General features: G+C 41.3%; 1 protein-coding gene and 1 long non-coding RNA gene across 3 annotated transcripts; one reads left to right on the forward strand and one right to left on the reverse strand.

Annotated features, from left to right (window-relative positions):
- The first annotated feature begins 59 nt into the window (after positions 1–59).
- On the forward strand, positions 60–6,996 carry LOC309350668. Its single transcript, XR_014160489.1, has 2 exons — positions 60–114; positions 5,734–6,996. It is a non-coding gene; the product is annotated as an uncharacterized lncRNA (long non-coding RNA).
- SLC25A17 (solute carrier family 25 member 17) lies at positions 6,489–18,596 on the reverse strand. Of its 2 annotated transcripts, none has more exons than XM_081877658.1 (9): positions 18,573–18,596; positions 14,423–14,483; positions 13,647–13,713; positions 12,003–12,154; positions 11,274–11,390; positions 9,350–9,495; positions 9,103–9,198; positions 8,028–8,110; positions 6,489–7,040 (listed from the first exon to the last, which is right to left on the reverse strand). In XM_081877658.1, the coding sequence occupies exons 2-9, from the start codon at positions 14,475–14,477 to the stop codon at positions 6,893–6,895; spliced, it is 864 nt and encodes a 287-aa protein (XP_081733784.1). In that variant the 5' UTR covers positions 14,478–14,483; positions 18,573–18,596; the 3' UTR covers positions 6,489–6,892. The 2 variants fall into 2 exon arrangements, with proteins under 2 accessions (XP_081733784.1, XP_081733783.1); XM_081877657.1 differs by lacking the exon at positions 18,573–18,596 and adding an exon at positions 18,356–18,518.
- Positions 18,597–19,676: the final 1,080 nt, after the last annotated feature.

A 19,676-nucleotide genomic window follows, 5' to 3' on the forward strand; every position in this document is an offset into this window, starting at 1 on the left:
TCCGGGTGCTAACGGGCGAGAGGCGGGGTGGGGAAAGGGGCAGGCGGGGCAGAGAAAGGTGACTGAAGAAGGAAGCAGCCAATTAGAGGATAGGAATTATGTCATCGGCAGAAGGTGAGGCTGGCGCGCTCGAGCGCCGCGGAGGAACCGCGAGGAAGGAGGGGGAGGAGCCCTTAAAGGGACAGTGCGCCCGCCTAGGCACGTAGCGGGCTGCTACTCCTTTGCAGAGGCTTAAAATATCTGCCCCCCACCCCCACATAGGCCCGCCTGTCTCTGACCGTTAATAAATAAATCTTTCACAGGAGCATCCGAAGCACGTTGCTGAAAGACAGAACTAAAGCATTCCCACGCACATTTACTTAGGAAGGAGACCCTATTAAACTCAGGGGACTTCCTTCCAAATAAACATGCAAATCGTATATTTAAACACGATTTAACTTGCCAGTAAAAGATTTGGAGGGGGAAAAACCGGAAGCATTTTTAAAAACAAGTTCTATCAAGCATGCAAAATTTCTGAAATTTCTACCGCTGCTCAGTAGTAGGGCGGGTGCTTCACAGGTTAAAGACCACAGGGTTCCATCCCTGCCTGACACCTCCAGACAGGGCTGGGGCAAACTCGATGCAGGGATGCTGAAAGGACTGAACAAGGTGGGGCCGAACTGACTTGATGTAAGACAGCTTCCCATGTTGAGGAGGAATCTAGCAAAAGGAACAGTTTCTACAGCTGCAAAGAAAACGTTTTGTGTGTGTTTTAAGTGCAATATACAATGTGACACTAGATGGAAATGGTGAGCCTTATGGAAAATTCAATGTATTTTTTAAAAACTTTTTTTTAAAGACATTTTCAGAACGGATTTTATATGTGTGTAGCTACAACCAGATTAATTTTCCACCAGCTAAAGAGACAGTTTGCTTTTTGTGGACTATGTATTTCCCAACTCCTAGAAGAAACTACCTAATTTGGCTTTGGGTTTTTTTTAACCTACTAGTACATCACCTAAAACTGATATTCAGCTTTGCTAATATAAAAAATATCTATGTTGTTGTTTACTTCTGCTCTGACCTGGAACTTAAGGCAGATCTGAGTAACTACAGGACTTTCATCCCCCCTGTTGCACTTACAAAATCCACCTGGACTGATGACTTAAAACATTTTAATTTTATTTCAATGCTGAGATAACATCTCCTACCATACCTTGAGGTAGCATGCTAACTTAAGGGGATGCAGATCAGGTTAGGTTAGGAGGTTAGGTTAGGAGGTGGCTCTTGCCACCTCCAGTATCTGCTGCCTCCATCAGATGTAGGGACAGACCTGGCTACAACATTAAGCCAATATGTTCTTGCTTCACCTTCTTCCTACCTCTCACTGTATGTAACATCCAGCCTGATGTTCAGAAAAACTCAAAAGCTTGCTTACTATTTTGTGGCACCTTGATTAGTCCAAATAAATAATGTAATGCATAACTGTAGATTGCCAAAGGCAGCTTGTTCACAACCACAGCCCCTCTGTTCCCCAATACTAATACTATTTCAACTATCTAGCATCAGAGATTACTAAAGAAAATTCGGGTCAATTCAGGACAGCATATTGCTAAAAATATAAGCATTCATGTTAAGGGGCTGTAGAAACAGAGGTGCTGCCTGCTGTTTTCTCTCTGTTTGTAGTTCCAAAACAAATTATACTTCAAGGAATACGGTTCTCCAACTGGTCATCTTCCTGCTTTTCCAAATGGATGAGGCCCCTTGTACAGTATAAAGAAATTTCACAGTGGAATTAAGGACATCTTTAGAAGAGGGTTGATTAGTTTTGATGCTTTCCCTAAGTGTCACATGCTTGATCTGTCTCCCACATTTTGTAATTATTAAGGCATTTTGTTTAAGCTTTAGATACATACACCACATATTGTTGATCAATGGTACTAGAATGCTTCAGTGATATTCTGCTATTCTATATGTATATTATTTGGTTCCCTAGTTTCCTCTTGTGTAGACCAGATACTTACTCCATGCTTTATTTGCTTCTCCCGGTCTTAGGAAGTCTTCAACATTTTCTCTTTTTTTGACTCACTAATGCTACATAAAGCACAGATTAACATCCTTGTGCTCTATTTTTACTAATCCAAAATAACCACAATCCTGCAATACTGTAATGTTTTCTCAATCACTGCCTAGTGCATAAGATTCCTTTTAATTCCCCAATCATTTGAAAGAATGGAAACGTTCCCCACTTAACAATACTTAAACACCTTTCTGTTTAAGGCCAACAGAGGTTAAACAGTGTAAGGAATAACACGGTTTCCATTAAATTATTCTAAGTATGCAGCCTAAGACCTACTTTGAACACTTCCATTTAAAAATACCTAAGACTGCACATAGCATAATGTATTTCCTGGCATCCTCTGACCTCTAGTGGCTGTACCATATAATAGCATTTCTATGTTAAACTACTGTATACAGATCACTGGAACAAGTTACAGCAGTGGGAAATTGTTTTTAGATGTGACTATAATTAACACCATTTGAATATTAAACTCTTTGCAGTTTTATTGTGCCAGAATCTGGTGTGTGTTTACAATAGACTATGAACATAACAAAAATTTCCAACTGCATTTAACGCAGAACGAATCTAGTGGCATAACTAGTTTATTGTAACACAGCTAATCTTACTGGAATTGACACTAATTTAAATAGCAAGTTTCTGATCTTACTAATAAATATACTAGTTTTCAGAAGCTTTAAAGCTCAATTAAAAACTCATTCTTGCCTCCCTCATGATGCTGCCCATGGTCCCAACACAATTAGCATCTGTGCATCTATTCTGGTACCTGGAGAGCAACTTGAGAACAACCAACTCTGCTGGATGCAGAGCCAGCTGAAATGTGAAAGATACTCTTCACACAACTTTTGCCTTATTGAAATCAATTGCAAAGTGCCATTATGCAGTTGAAAAACTGGGTGTCTGAAACCACTGTAACTCTATTAGCCAGTTATAGGTAGATTGTGTCTGTCAGTACCAACTGAGATGCGGAGGATGAACAATGGATTTCTCAAAAATGTTGCAGTAAGTTAAGTTGTAAGAAATAAAGACCAAGTCTGTGACCTGACAGTTATCACTTAAACTTTTCACGCCTTTGTTCAATTATGAATGGTCAACTTGAAGCTGACAAGGACTCGAAATCAACACAATAGGGTTATAAATAACAGGAAATATGTTTGTGGAAAGTTATGGCAGACAATGGGATAATGCAAAAAAAGACCTATTACTCTTTAAGTGTTTTTGCTGGTAACAGCTAGGCTAGGGTTTCAAAACAGGAAAGTACGCAATAAGATTTCTCTGGACTCATGGTACCTCATGGTATGGAATGTCGCTCAGCTGGAAAAACTGGTGAACCAAGTCCACACACACAAAAGGACAAATGGACTCATGTAATGTAGCAAACTTTTATTACTTACCTCAGCAAGGAAGATCCAGAGAAATGGTCTGCACAGATGCAGGGACAGATTTGGAAAGATGAGCTTGGTTGATGCAAGATATATAATGAATCTGTAGTTAATAGCTTTCTGATGTGTGTTATGCAGGCCACAAGTTGGCTGAAATAAGTGGCCCAAATCTGAATTGAGCGGCTACCTACTTTTTAATATAAATTTGTTTAAATAAAATAAAATGAAAGATAGATGTAGGTACTGGGGTAGGATTAGGGAACATAATCTGTTTGAGGAGAAAAGGGATTACTGTAATAGCAAAAGGTATTTGCCCCCCTTAATTGCATTGCCACAACTTTAGATCACTTCTGCCAAGCAAAACACCCACACAGTTTGAAGTTCTCACAGTTCAACCCAACATAACCAAAGACAAAAGGGTGTCATCATAAGCAGAAAGCTGGGATGAAGAAAGCATATGCGGATCAAACCATACCAAATAATGCAATCAATTGAGCCACATCACAGGCCAAATGAAACACACATATATGTTCAGTACATTATTACAAAATACATTATTACAAAATAAAGCATTTACATATAACATCTGTCCCATTTTATTGCTGAAGAATACAGAGACTGTGTGAGATAACTGACTCTCACACACAAAAGTTGGTCTGCCCATTGCAGGCGTTCATAAACTCTTCCAATCTGGGCATGTGTTTATAGCACAAGATAATGGCTTTGGCTGGCTAGTTAAGTAGAGTGATTTCGAATATCCAAATAAGTTGTTCTGTGCCATAGAACAAATGGGTTGGCCCTTCACTCGCTCCACTTACTTAGCTGATACATAGGAGAACAATAACCAGATGTGAAAGGTTGGAAGTGGCTGACAAAGACACATGTCTTGCCTGGTGCTGAGCCTAAGCTGGACTTCAGTGCTTCTCTGGAAACATAAAGAGGTAGCAGAGTCTATGGTTTTTTTTTTTAATGCTGTGAGCTCCCTCATTCTCAGATTGTATACTGGGAAAGTGTTTGGAACCCCTGGGATCTCTCACTGCTCAGAGACTGGGGTAGCATGCAACACAGGTGTAAGAAGTGGGATAAATTTGTTTAAATAAAATAAAATGAAAGATAGATGTAGGTACTGGGGTAGGATTAGGGAACATAATCTGTTTGAGGAGAAAAGGGATTACCGTAATAGCAAATGAGGGATTACCGTTATCTCTCATTCTCAGATTGTATACTGGGAAAGTGTTTGGAACCCCTGGGATCTCTCACTGCTCAGAGACTGGGGTAGCACGCAACACAGGTGTAAGAAGTGGGATTTGGGTTTATTAGAGGAGGAACTTGAGTGAGGTGTGCTTGAGTTAGGACAGATGGAGGAACAGCAGCACTCCAAAACAGATGAAGCTGATGTTCCAGCAGCAGAGGCAGCAGTTTGATGAAAAATGGAGCAGCAGACCCAATGGTCCGAAAAGGAACGGCAGCAGCTGCTGGCAGAAATACCAAAAAGCACTACTGCATACTTTCCAGTTTTGCACTGCTTTGAATACAACAAAAGACTACCAAATCACAAGCTACAATAATATGGTTGGCGCTTGGTTTTTGTTTAGTCCAACTTTTCTCCTTCAAAATTCAGTTGCAGTTTTAATTCTGTGTCATATTTACACTTATTTAGAAACAAAGCCAATTTCAGCCTAACAGTATACCATTGTTTGTCATGGAAGAATAAAGCATTGGCTCATGCGTTCCATTAATCTCTTCAGCAGCTTTCACTTTACATCTGAACCTTAAATTGTGGTGAAACTTAACTATGGTCTGTTAAAACAAGTCAGCTTCACTATTCTGCAGTGTGAAGTTAGCTTATTTCAAACAAACAACTATTGAGATTGTTTATTGGGTTGGTTTGTTGGCTTCAGATGAAACCAGTTGCAGTTAGCGAAAAATGAAAGTAAATGTTGCTGCTCTCCTCCTGACTCCACCTGCAAGAGAGGGAGGGGGAAGTGTGAAAGCCCAAGGCTGAACTGTTCCTGTGTTATCAGGAAGCTTGAACCAGCTCACATAGTAATAATAATACCGAGTTGAAGCTGTCATTTCCAAGATGGCCTTTCTGGTGGGTTGGAGGTAAGAAAGGGATACTCCACTCTATTTGATACTGACAGAAACTAGGTTTTAGCCAATGATTCAGATTTTCAGAACCTCAGGTAAAGCATTTTTGAGACTCCTGAAAACAGAGTACTAGAATATGAATAAGATGGTTTTGCAGTCTTCAGATTACTACTTGTATAAACTCCCAATTTTCCATTTCAGATCGAATATGTCACAGTGCAGAATAGAATATAAGGGTCTTTTCAATTTCTTAAACTTAAGGAATCTGAATCTGATAAGACCAGTTCTAGCAGGAAACTGATAGACTTTCATCACTGGTGTATACTGAGCATGTGGAACAACTGCCCCATGGGCCAGAATTGGCCTGCAAGGACCTTCTGTTTGCCCTGAAAGACACCTGCCATATTTGCTGCTGGAATTGGTGGTGGCAGCACTGATGAAAGAAGTGGCTCCACTGTTAAACAAAACGAACAGTGCAGATGTGGGGTAATGGCAGTGGAGAGTCTCGCAGAGTCCTCCACTCCCAATTTTGTGAGTGTTCAGGAATCTCTGAGTACTTCAAGGGTACTCAGAGAACAACTGAGGAGCACTGGTCAACACCTGAAACAAGGTTCCTCTCACAACTTGAAAAATATAATCTTGGGAAGTGAGCCATTTGCATAGGCCACTGAACACTCCTAATGCCCCATTGGGAAATGTGAGAGGCAATGAGGAAGGTGCTCTTCTAGTGATTCTCCTGGTGAAGTGCAAATGTGACCCTCTGGCCAAAAAGGTTACCAATTCTTGATATATATTAATAATTTTTACCACAATGGATGAGACATTGGGATACTAAACAAAGTTGAGCTTAAAGCAATGTATTTGCATAGACCTTAGTCTACTGTAGGCAGAAGACTCTACAGGACAGTACTTTTAGGTCAACTGTGCAAATTAAAAGAAAGCTTATACTAAAAGAATAGTTATTTAATGAAGTCTTTTAATGGGCCAATAATCGATGAGGTTATACAATATCAAATCCGTGAAAAACACTGACAGCAAATGGAGAATTATACACAGTGAGTAACTAAAGCTCTCCAATGAGTTTAGTAGACTTCTTTTTCTCAATAGTGAAATTTTATTTTCCAGTTTGCTTCCTAATCAAAATAGCTGCAGAGAAAGATGGTCAAGCCATCATACGGTGACATTGCAGAGTTCCAGATTACTCTTCAAGCTTTCCCTTCAGGTACATTCTGAAGCTTTGAGAGCAAGAACACAGCAGAAGAGTCCTGTAGCCTTTGAGAGGAAGCTTCCATGGCACCCAGTTGTGTCCCAGCTTGTGTCTTTCTTTCCCCGAGTTTAATGTGTTGTGGAGGCCCAGACTTCAGTTCCTAAGTGAACGTTTTAATCCCATGACTGTGAAAGTAGCAGCAGTAATTTTTTCATAGACCAGGAACATCAGTGCAGCAGTGAGGACTGTTTGCAGCAGCTTTGCTTCAAGGCCTTTGTAAAGACCTACTAATCCAAAGCGCCTATCGAGAAAGCAGATTTAGCATATGGTAAGAAAGTACTTTCCAAATGTAGCAAAATGGCATACAATGTCTTCTTCTTTCTGCGGGACATCGTAAAGTATGTCTGTTCTTGCCTCCACCACCAACTATTAAAACTACTTAGGATTGAAATGTTCTCCCTCCAAGTGCTACTGCTCCTCTTTTCAAAATGATTGCTGGTGCGGGGAGCATGATTTACAGGAGAAAAGTGTCCGACAGAAGAATGCTTAACCCTTCTCTCTTCTGCTGCTTTCCCCCAAATCTCAAACTACTGGTAAGTGAAAAGCCTGTTTATTTTTTAAAATTATTTATGTACTATCTGTTCTCAAAGCTTCTAGGGTGTTTTATATACCAGTATAATACATTTTATATACCAATATAATACAGTATCAGGTGAGCCTTTCTGTTGAAGGAATTCCACCAACAGGGGGCCACCAATGAGAAGCTATATCTGTACCTCAGATGGTGGGGGTGCCTGGAAAATAGTCTCCAAAATGACCTCTGCTCCAGAGGGGTGGGTGAACCTCCCAAACAAATTTAGCGGGAGCCCTGTTGTGCATCTGGAAATCACTCTGCTCGTACAAGGATTTTCCTAGCACTACAATGAATACCCATAATTTCATCATAAGGCTGCTCCAAGTTACATTGTAGTTTTATCATTATAAGCTGTCTAACATGCCTGTTGAGTGCAAATGCAGAGTAGGGGAAAATAGATAAATTAAGTGGTAAACTTAGCAGTGACTATTATATTTGGAAAATAATGACCCGGCTTGCTTAATATTTCCATCACACTAGATCAAAAAGTCTTCATAAAGAGGATTATTGATCTCGTATGACCCTTTTAGTGCTTTAAAGGTCAACTTTTTATTAAATAAAAATTATACAGCTATTTAGGGCAGATTATCAGGATGTTGATACAGTAGAGGACAATATTAAGATATATATGGATAAAATAAAGACAAAGCTTACTTTATTCTCTGTCGAAGAAGGTAGATAACATTCTTAAGGCTGCCTAGTCTCCTGTTTTCTGGGTTCAGATGGTGACGTCCAAACTGAAAAGGAGACAATATGAATCAATGAGCAACTTTTCCTGCCTTATTTTCTTCTAATTTCTATTTACTATGCCTGATCTCAAATAAATGACCCAGGCCTATATTCAAATCGTTCTCCCATATCCAATGGTTCAGTGCTAAATAATAAATTTCTTGCTCAGGTCAGAGCAGCTTGCAGTCTCCCCTCACCCCAAAATATGTTAAATATTGACCAAACAAAGCCATACACATCAAAATTATGCATTTTCATTATGGCTGGAGTGGTAGCAGTGGTACAATAAAGATGTCCTCTAAGCAAAAGAATATGGGGTTGTCAGGCTCTTCCCACAGCTTAACAACATGCAATGTCTATGCAGAGAGCCAACTGGGAAATCTAGCCTAAGTGCTAAGTAGTTATGTATTCTAAGAAGTAGGAAAAGTTGCCCAGAGCATCCAATATGGAGAGCATATGTTATGCAGTTAGAACACAAGACACTAAAACAGTTACAGTGGTACCTCAGGTTAAGTACTTAATTCGTTCCGGAGGTCCGTACTTAACCTGAAACTGTTCTTAACCTGAAGCACCACTTTAGCTAATGGGGCCTCCTGCTGCCACCACGCTGCCAGAGCATGATTTCTGTTCTCATCCTGAAGCAAAGTTCTTAACCTGAAGCACTATTTCTGGGTTAGCGGAGCCTGTAACCTGAAGCGTATATAACCTGAAGCGTATGTAACCCGAGGTACCACTGTACTCATTTCCCCCGAAAGAAATATACTTTTGTTTACAATCAGAAGTGTAACCTCACATTTGCCGCAGTTTCTTGCCCATTCAGTTAGAGTTATTATGACTCAAGGAGCTTTCTAGACTTAGTTAAGAGAAGGTGTGCTCTTCAACCACAGCAACAAATTAAGATGGAATAGATGTTTGTCAATTTGAGTTCTGGAATACTGGCCAAAGGCAACTGTATAAAGAAACAGTAAAATGAAAGTGATCTGGTGCAATGGATACCCACCCGTAAGATGGACTGTACTGTTTGCATAGGGTAAGTGAGGGTAGTAGCAATCGCTTTGGCTATTGCTCCAATAACAAATGCATCTAGTGAAGAAAGCTGTAAGTGTAAATAAAGAAAAGGTTATATGACTGCAGAAAGAAATCTAGCAATATATGAATTTAACAAAGTGAATAAAGGAAAAGGTTTCATAGGACCAACGTTTAAAGTCAGAGTTCAACTGAATTCTTTGCAGGCCTTGGAATCTCACCTGTAGTTGCCTCTTCAGAATCTTCCTCTTAAGTCCTTCATAGAACATGAACTGTATGGCAGGATTGAATACCAGTAGCAGCGAAGGAAAAGTACCATTCCACAAAGCTGAGATTCCTTCATCTCTTATTATCTGATGAAATGCATCTAATGGGAAGGATAAAGAAGCAGCAGGAATCTTTTAAGAATATTTAAGATACAGGAATCTTAAATATTCAACAACAGTTTGTGCCCAGAGGAAGAAACAAATTGCATATTTTGCCTATCAACTTGTAATCCAGGGATAAGGAATATTTTTCTTTTCTTTTCTATTGGTCTCATTGAGGACCAGGATCTGACTATGACAAGGTCCTTTTGGACAGTTTCTTCCCTGCCTTCCTTCCTCTGGGCTTCCCAAAAACCTACCTATCTCCCTTCCTCTGGGCTTCTCATCTCTTCCCCCACAGGCCCTGCCAAAGCTTCACCATCTAGTGCCTGCAACAGTTATCCAGTTCATTGTTACCTCTCTCTTCCCACTCTTCTCACACACGTATGTACAAAAAGGTAACACAGCTTGTCCTTTGGCACAAACCACCTGAAGAAAACACACATACACAGTCCATGCGCATTTAAATGCACTGCCTGCCTGGAGAGCCAAGAGTAGGTTCACTTCAAAAAAACTGTTTATATTTTGTTGTTTTTTACAACTATCTTGGTACGAAAAGCAAAGGATGTCCGATATAGTAAAGCAAATAAATATATCAAGCCACATGCACTGGAATTGGCAGTGCTATGCACACTTACTTGGGTAAGTTCTGTTTTAATTAATTGTGACTTACATCAGAGTAAACATGGTATTCTCTCTTCCCAATTACTTTCCGTACCAGAAGCTTGCAGCTGAACCCAATCTTGTAGCGTAAGCTATGTCATTTCAAATATTCTGCTCATCCTCTTAATCCATCCCAGTCCTCAAGATGTTGCTCTAATGTATTCTCACACAGTTATGGGAACTAAGTGAAATGATAGGATACTATGGTGAGCATTCTTATCACAAGCAGCAATCACTTAGTTCACCCAGAACATGTTTTGTAATGGAACGTGTTTTGTAATGTAATCATGGCAACCATACCTTCAAAAACTCTGAACACAACAACAGGTAATCTAGGAGTCCTGATTCCAATACTGATTGGCAGTTTTCCCACCAATAAAACACCACCAAGAAACCTCCCTCCCATTTCTAAGCTGTTTTGCAATTTAAACTATCAGGGCTGATTGTCCAGTTAGCACAAGGACTTCTGCCTGTGCTAAAGGAAAGTCCACTCCCTCTCCTCTCCCTACACTCCTCCCCAAATCTTCTCCAGCGAGTTGGGGGAAACCCCAGGACTTATTTGGGGGCCTTAGACTGCATACACAGAGAATATGAAGTCATTGTGCTACTGGGATCACATTGTTGGAAACCAACCCCATTTCATTAAAAAAAAAAAGTTGGGGACAGATGACTATTAAATGTATTAATATTTATGTGGCACTTTCTGATTTAATTTTTAAAAGGGGAGAGACTGGATTGAGCATAGGAGAACAGAAAGGAGTGATGCTGAGTCAGTGTTGGATATGCTGGCACACATGTTTAATTTCAGTTACAGTTAGACTCATCCCATCCCAGAGTAATACACTATAAACTTTCTTACTGTTATATGTCTTTCCTGATTATCTAATAGCTCACTGTTTTAAAAGGGGTTGTATCTATAAACTGAAGTGCCTGGCGTGCTCTGGTCCATGGGGTCACGAAGAATTGGACACGACTAAACAACTAAACAACAACAAATCTATAAACTGAACAGCAAAAGAGCTGCCCATAGCATCCATTTTGTAAATGAAAGCCTTCAGTCCACAAATCTACCAAAAAGTACCAATGCAAACTAACAGAAATGACAACAAATGCCTACCTGCAACGCCTTTGTAGTTAGTCGGCACAATGTCTTCATTTCTGAATTTGGCCCCCTGGAGTTTCAGACGTGTATTCACTACCCAGAGTGGAGTAGTCAACAATACATTCACAATACCTAAGACAACAGAAACAAAAAGTTGAGTAAAAAGAGCCCTAACATTTTAAAAAGCAGGTTTAATCTTCATGTACAAAAATGATCCAATGTACATAATAAGATATATAGAAAAGTACAATGCCTCCCCACCCCACCCCCAAAAAACCCAGACGACACATATTCTGAAATCTTATACTGAGGATTTTGCTCTAATTTCTGCACCATACTAATAGCTGGCAGAATGCCTTGTGAGGATACACACAAATTGCTTAAGCAAGCAGGAAAAGCAAGTTTATTTTCATAACAGGGTACACACCTTAGTGCTCACAAATAACTTCCCTGGATTGACGCAAGCCTCCCACATTCATCTAGGTCATGGAATCATGTACTTCTTAATGAAGATCAGAAATGCCAAATTATTTTTAAAAAGTAATGCTTCAAGAGGCTGTGTGTCAGGTTTAGATTTTACCTATGTTTTTCTATCCACTACAAGTTACATGCATTTGAGTAATATAAATTATAATAATAAGGTAGCATAGGTAGCATAAAAAGTGCATGCATGGAATGTAATAAAATGGTTCAACCCCTTAAAATCTTAGCAGATTTGTACCACAACTGATAGGGTTCTATTACCTGCAACCACCCCGAGAATCAAGTCTTTTCCTGTGGTTGAATGATGTCCTTTGACCCAAACAGCTTTTAAACTGTTAAATGTATAGAAATAGACGAAGTTGGAACAACAAAGGCTGGAGATGACAGGAAACCACCCTCGATATGGTGCCAGGCTAAGGAACAAGCAATAAAAGCAAAAAGTAACTATCATGCAATCACCAAATAAGCAAGAAATAAAGCAACAGATCTGCAGCCTAATCCAGAACCTGGGAAGTCATAGTGTTTGCCTACAAAATAAAATAAGTATTTATAAGCAGGTACAACAAAGTATATTTTAACAATCAGAATCCTACACACACTTACTTGGGAATAACTCTAAATGAATTCAGTGCTACTTACTTCTAAATAAATGTGAATAAATAAATGCCTAATCCAGAACCTGGGAAGTCATAGTGTTTACCTACAAAAATAAGTATTTATAAGCAGGTACAACAAAGTATACTTTAACAATCAGAATCCTACACACACTTACTTGGGAATAATTCTAAATGAATTCAGTGCTACTTACTTCTGAATAAATGTGCAAATAACTAGAGACGTTTTACTGATGGACAGGATGGGGAGAAACAACAGTACCAGTGTCCCAAGGTTCCCTAGCAGAAATAGTTCCTTGTCATATTATGCATGTTTCTTAAACTGACAGTTACAACAACTGTTCCCTATAATAATTAAGAAGATTATTCAGTTCACACTGAGGGCCTTAAAGATGTCCAGAAGCAACTGGCTGGTTGGGGGAACTGGTTTTGACAGGTGTTTCAGCCCTTTCCAAAGGCTGGAACGGGATTGCAGCGGTATTTCCTACAACGGGAATAGTTGATCTCTCGTTTTTACAGTGTTTTGAATTACAATACAAATATGACATCAACTTGCTTGTACAGTGGTACCTCAGGTTAAGTACTTAATTCGTTCCGGAGGTCCGTACTTAGCCTGAAACTGTTCTTAACCTGAAGCACCACTTTAGCTAATGGGGCCTCCCACCTCTGCCGCGCTGCCGGAGCCTGATTTCTGTTCTCATCCTGAAGCAAAGTTCTTAATCTGAAGCACTATTTCTGGGTTAGCGGAGTCTGTAACCTGAAGTGTATGTAACCTGAAGCGTATGTAACCTGAGGTACCACTGTACTGTACTTTCTAAGTAATTCCCATTTTTCAACCAGTCATTTTTATTAGATCACAAAAGGACAAGGATTGGACTCCCTCCTCCCACTTCCAAATTACAATCTGTGGCAGCAAGTTTCTAATTAGTATTTGTAAGGACTGGTTTTCAAAAGCATGCCCTTGGTTTCTACACATTTTATGTGCAACAAGAGTTACAGAGGCTATAGAAAGGCCTGCTATTAATCACTGGACTCTCCCCTTTCTAATGAAGGAGTTTTCCTTAAGATAACCCAAAAAGACTTAAGTCTTTGTGACTAAAAAAGATTGCACTCTGTTTTTTTTAAAGCTTTGTTGCAAAGGAGCTCATACATTTTAGTGTGGAACTCAATACCCCTCTAATATTGGGCAAATTAAGAAACTACAATATGTGAAGTACAGGGAGAAAGACGTGATGAATGCTCAACATTTGTGAATATTCACATACTGCTTGTTACAAGGTTCTATACTTACATGCCCTCCTCTTTTATTATCTCCAAGAGAACTTTGTGGGTTCTTTTAGATTTGCGTTTTTCATCAACTGGAAGACAATAAGACATTGTACACAAAGGGTAAACATAACATATATTTGAATATATTTGAATATTAGGGCAATGCATTGATTAGTGCAAGCAGAACATCACAAAATAGTGTGCAAACTTCTGAGTTTCTCAGAACTTTGTATGAGCTGATCGGCACTGAAAGTGCATCTTTAAAGGAGGTTGTTGCAATAATAATCCATAACCCACTGACTGGCAATTACAGTAACCTCCTTGGAACTTTGACAGTGATGTCACCTGACATCATTATGCTCCCACCCACCTATCAAAAGATGGCATGTATGGGGTGGGGAAGAACTGTTCATCACTGGGTTAGATAGTCAATAGAGTACATACGAGAGGGGCAAAAAAAGTTGGTTGTTGGTGAAGTCAAGGAGGGTGCATCTGGTCAGTCTCAAGATGCTTTGAAGGTGCAGTCTGAAACCTGCAGAGAACCTATCAAAGTTTCATCTGACTATCTGGTTTCTCGTCCTATTTCAAGACTGACCAGACATAGATTTTATAAGCCAACTTTGTTAGCTCCCTCCACTCTACTTTTACTATCTAGCCTGGTTAAAAGTTCTGAAGAAATATTTCACACTATTATTGTTGACCTAATGAAGGCATTGTCCGAATATGGATTTTGACATTTTCTTATGGGCCCAGATGAATATCTTTATTTCTTAGATTACTTAGTACATCTTTGCTTACCTTGAAGTCTTAGTCTAGCTGTATCCAGGGGGAAAAACACAGTCATTGCAGTCATGCTACCCTAAAAAGTTTAAAAATAAAGTTAACTTTACTGTACCACATGGGTTTTTTTTTTTACAAATCTGCCAGAAGGCTAGAACAATGATTAACAAATATCTGAGCGAAAAAGCCTTGAAGTATTTCTGTATTTGAATGAACTTCTTGTTAAAAACGCAGGTTTTTGCAAGATAAACAGCTGAAGTCTTTAAAAATTGACAAGGAAAAGAAAATTCCATTTGATAACTATGAGTTTTACTTTCACTTTGAATTACAATTCTCATCATCCCTTACCACTGGTCATGCTGGTCTAGAGTTGAATGGAACCCAAAACATCTGGAGGGCACAGTCAGCCTTAATGCAGGCAGTGGGACACGTTTGTAAATGTGTTTTCTTTGTTTAGGTTAGGCTCCATATGCATGTTATGGCACTCCCAAGTTATATTCTTCAAAAATTCAGATCCTTCTCATGTAGAAAGGACTTAGGGGCAGCCCCACCCACAACTAAACAACACCAATTTGCATTTAACACATATCTAAGCAGCTGCTATTTGGAGCAGGAAGTACCCTAATTTCTTTATGAATTATCAAGACTTCTCAGACATGGTTAGGGAAGGGCTTGAAATTTGTGTTTTAAATCTTATAAAGTCTTTAAAGAAATTAAAATGTTGCTCTGAAAGCCTCGTCAGTGGGCAAATAAAACAGCTCAACTTCACTCCAATTGCTGCTCCACCTTTACAAGTCTGAACAATGTATTAGTGGGATGGGTAGATGAAGACTAGTAATGATTGACTGCACCTTCAACAAGTTACACAAACTAATTGATCCTCTCAGTACTAAGGGTGCAGGCATCAATGTAAAAGTATTAAGCTGTATATTGAGGACAAGTCGTCCCACAAAGTTTATTATTTACAAATGTATCCTAACCCAGTGATAACAGAATGTTATGGACAAAGTACAGGGGGGAAATCTGCACAGTTCCAAGAACTACAGTATCTGGTTTTCAATAAAGAATCTGGTGTCTGCTAGAATCCTGAGGATCACATTTCTCAAAGAATGTATAGCCTTTGTGACTGTGAAGATAATTTCTAGACAAGTAGCAATTTCTGCTAGAGACTTTTTAATCGGTTAAGTAGGAAGCAGCATGCAGGAATAAATTGCCAGTTCTCACAATGGAAAGATGTAAGAAATGGGGTCCCCCATCATGGGCATAGCCAGGATTTATTGGGGGGGGCAGGTTTTACGTTGGGGACAGGATTCAAAATTAGCAGGGTGCCAGGTGCATTTTGCGCCTAAAGAGTCTCCATTTGTGAGCACCTCAAAAAGTCTAGGTGCCATTTTTTGTGCCTGGCTTACACTCAAGGATTACTGAAATGCATGTGTTTTGAAGCCACGAAGTATATGTTAAGGATAGACAATATGTTAAGGCGTTTAACAAGAGTAGAGTACTTTGAAAACTGAAGTTTGGTAGCAATATTTTTATTGTAAACACAAAATTAAACATGTATTAACAATTTCTGTTAAAAATGTGATATTAACAATGTGTCACTAATGTGAACTGTGTATTAGTTCATGGTTATCAAAATAATAAATAAAAAGTGTGGCCAACCCCCTCAACCCAAAATGGTGACTAGACATTCTGTTTTGGTGCCCTTAACCCAGGTCCCAAGAGCCATTTGGCTCCAACTTTTCCATCCCAGTTTCTAACACTGGTTGGGGAGCAGATCCAAGTTATCTGTGATGCAATTAGTCAGTTGGTTAAGTATTCTTATTTATTTACTTGATTGGAGGGCCAGCTGCCACCCTGCCATGCCCATGTCCCTCTTGCATCTGTATTGGGACCACTGCTTTATAACTTGTTTATATTTATGAATCTGTGATTTTTGTATCTCCTCCATCCTCCCAAAAAAGAGCACAGGACAGCAAACATAAAACAGTATGCCTACAAGCTAGATAGAGCCTTCTGCTGAGTGAGCCAACAATGCTGACCAAGGAGCTATCAGGCTGGGAGTGGGGGGATATTTACATCTACCCCCAGCTTAGGCTCTAAGCACCATTCACTGAGAAGGTGACCTTGCATTGAGAGATGTGAGGGAGTGCAACCCTGCTCTTTTTTATTGGGCTTGGTGGCTTGCAACACCATTAATGACGGTATTCTTTTGAAGTGGCTCAAGAAGGTGGGGGCTGGGGCACTGTACTTTAGTGATTCTGCCTCTATCTCCAGGCTATTTGCAGAAAGCAGTTGTGGGGGAATAATTTATGGAAGCTTTCTTGTGGTGTGCCCCAGGATCGCATCTTTTCCCCATTCTATTTAACATTTATATGAACTGTCTTCAATAGTTTTGGAGTGAAGTGTTACCCATATGCAGATGACACCCAGTTCTATCTCCTTGTTAACTTTGAATCAGTAGAGGTGGCCAAGGTACTAGATGGGTGTTTGGGGGTAGTGATGGGCTGAATGTGGGCCAACAAATCAAAACTGACTCCAGAAAAAACAGAGGTGTTATGTGTTTCAATTCTTAAGTCCAGGAGGTGAAAAGATGACCTGCTCTTGACAGGGTTGCACTCTTATGGAAGGAGGTTTGTCACCTGGGGGTACTCCTGGATTGCCACTTGAGACCCAGGTGGCTAGGTGTGTCTGCTTCCAGCTCCATCTTGTTTGCCAGCTATGGTCCCTTTTGAACAGAGATCACTGGGTCACGGCACTCCACACTCTGGCAACTTCCGCATGTGATTGCTGGAATGCACTCTATGTGGGGCAGTTTGTTAAAGGCACACCTTTTTACCTTGGGCTTTGTTAGCAGAGGTATATATTTTCAGGACCCAACCTATTATTGCAACAATATGGATAGATACAAAACACAGACTATGAAATAATATGTAGCTGGAAATGTGGACAATAAGACCCATGGAGGGGATGGGGGGAAGTCGTGAGATTCAGAGAATTCTCATTTTATGGATATGTATCTGTAACTAATTTTCATTTGTTTTATCTGTTTTTAATTTTTAATTTTAAATTGTTGTAACCTGCCCTGATCTTGTATGAGAGATCTGTGCAGTTGACCTGAGTCAGGTTTGCCAGCTGCACCCAGCCTCAAAATTACTAGTATCAAAGAAAATATTTACCATTTAGACAGTTGTGGAACAAAAAGCTGAAAAAGCAGGGAAGATAGAAAAAAAGGATAATCCTGGCATCCCAATACAGCACAGAGTGATTGGGTATAAGCAACCTATTTCTAGGTTACTACAAATATTTATCCTGTAGCCGAGACTGAAACATAAAGGACAATTCCCCAACCCTTTTACACTTTCTGAACTACTGTCCCTCTTTGATTTTGCTTCTGCAGCTCAACAGCAAGTTTGGACATATGATTGTCCCCAGACAGGTATTTTAATCCCAAGCAGAAAACCCTGGCAGGCGAGGATAGGCAATCTAAGTGATAGCTTAACAACAGAAAGTGCACCCGATAGGACAGTTCACCTGTAGCATCTTATTCCAGGGGCGAGGGGAATTACCCCATAACCACACCGTAACAGTAACGATCATAGCAATACACACACCCCAAAAACCGTGAGGGAGAGGAATACAGAAGCGGTAAAACCCTCCCCATTCTCATTTAGCAGGGCGCCACCGACGACGACTATACTAATTGGGGGCACGCAAAATCATACAGTGGCCGTTTGTATTCACTCGGAGCGGCATGGACTACTTGAGAGGGACCTACTAGGACAGAAATTGGTGCGAGTGGGGGGGGGATCTCTGCCCCGAATACTCATCCCAAGGCGACCAGGTGCAGTTTACCACCTAGCACGAGAGGCGAGTGAGCCCAGCAGCCCCCGGAGCCCAGCCCTGGAGCCCCCACTAACGCACCACCTCCGCTGCAGCAGTCAAACTCACCACAGCCCCCGCCACAGCGTGGACCAAGCTCTCGTAAGAGAACACCACGGCCATGGCTGAACCTCCGGCGCCGCGGGAGCCAAGGAAGCGCTGGCCAAGGAAGAGCGGGCGTCTCCGTCACCGCCCCGCTCCATGTCACTCGGCGTCACGTGGCTCCAGCGCCGCCGCGACGTTGTTTCTGCCAGCTCCGCACCTATCAGGCGGCGGCTCGTAATACCTCGGCGCAGGTGGGAGGGCTCGCCCGGCAGAAGGAGCGCTATTCGCCGGCTGCCGCCCCCCCCCCCCGCCGCAAGGCAGAAAGGGGCGTGTCCTCCTTACTCCCGGCTCAGGCGCGCGGGTTTCGGCTGACGGGGGTTACGGCCGTTTCGGTTGGCTGAAAAGGGTTCTTCCGTCAACGGCTGGCGCGCAATGAGTGAGAGGGCGGGGAATACGTGAGAGGGGCAGAGCAGCTCGAAGCAGGCGCAGCCGCGTCAAAAGGGTGTACAGTGGTACCTCGGGTTACATAGGCTTCAGGTTACAGACTCCGTTAACCCAGAAATAGTGCTGCAGGTTAAGAACTTTGCTTCAGAAATCGTGCTCCGGCGGCGCGGCAGCAGCGGGAGGCCCCATTAGCTAAAGTGGTGCTTCAGGTTAAGAACAGTTTCAGGTTAAGTACGGACCTCCGGAACGAATTAAGTTCATAACCCGAGGTACCACTGTACAGCGAGGGCAGGCAGTAAAACTTTGCCCGGCAAGTCCTGTCAGGCCCGCGGGAGAGAGTGAGCACCCGCAGGAAAGAAGCCTTGGCAGGGAAAGGCAAAACCCGAGGGCGCTGCAGTTTGGCCTTTATCTATTTTAAACTTCTGCGAGATGGCCTTGGGTGTGGCTGCTCGGCCCTTCCATTGGCACACCTACAAGTGCCACACAATACCCGATCTGCATTTGTAGGAACAAGTGGGGAAAGTTGCGCTCAAGCGTCCCATGCTTTCAGGCTTCCCATGAGCCACTTATGTGAAAACTGGACGTTGGACCAGGTGGGCCTTTGGGCTCATTCAGCAGGCTCTTGTATTCTGATTTGCCTTAGATTTCCCCTCATCGACAACGGGATTCTAGACTGCTTCTAGACTGGCGAGATTGTAACTGCTGAGATAACTTAAAAGAAGCTGCAGAAGGAGAAGAATCTTTATTTGCATCAGCCACTAGCCATAGCATTAAAGGGATGACTCACGCCCTGGCCAGCACTTCTTTAATCTCCTACCTTTGGGTAGGAGATACAGCCGTATAGTCAGCCGCACCAACAGGTTAAAGAACAGTTTTTATCCGTGGGCTGTTGGGCTGCTGA

This window comes from Podarcis erhardii (genome assembly GCF_964252035.2).
Source record: "Podarcis erhardii genome assembly, chromosome: 10".
Lineage (NCBI taxonomy): Eukaryota > Metazoa > Chordata > Lepidosauria > Squamata > Lacertidae > Podarcis > Podarcis erhardii.

Bases quoted from the DNA above. Each gene is read 5' to 3' on its own strand.
- SLC25A17 (XM_081877657.1), bottom strand. From the start codon at position 18,409: ATGGCCGTGGTGTTCTCTTACGAGAGCTTGGTCCACGCTGTGGCGGGG. The intron at 9,496-11,273 runs GTAGGCATTTGT...CCTTCCCATTAG, and splicing joins TAACTACAAAGGCGTTGCAG to ATGCATTTCATCAGATAATA. The intron at 8,111-9,102 runs GTGGGTATCCAT...TCTCCTTTTCAG, and splicing joins CAGTACAGTCCATCTTACGG to TTTGGACGTCACCATCTGAA.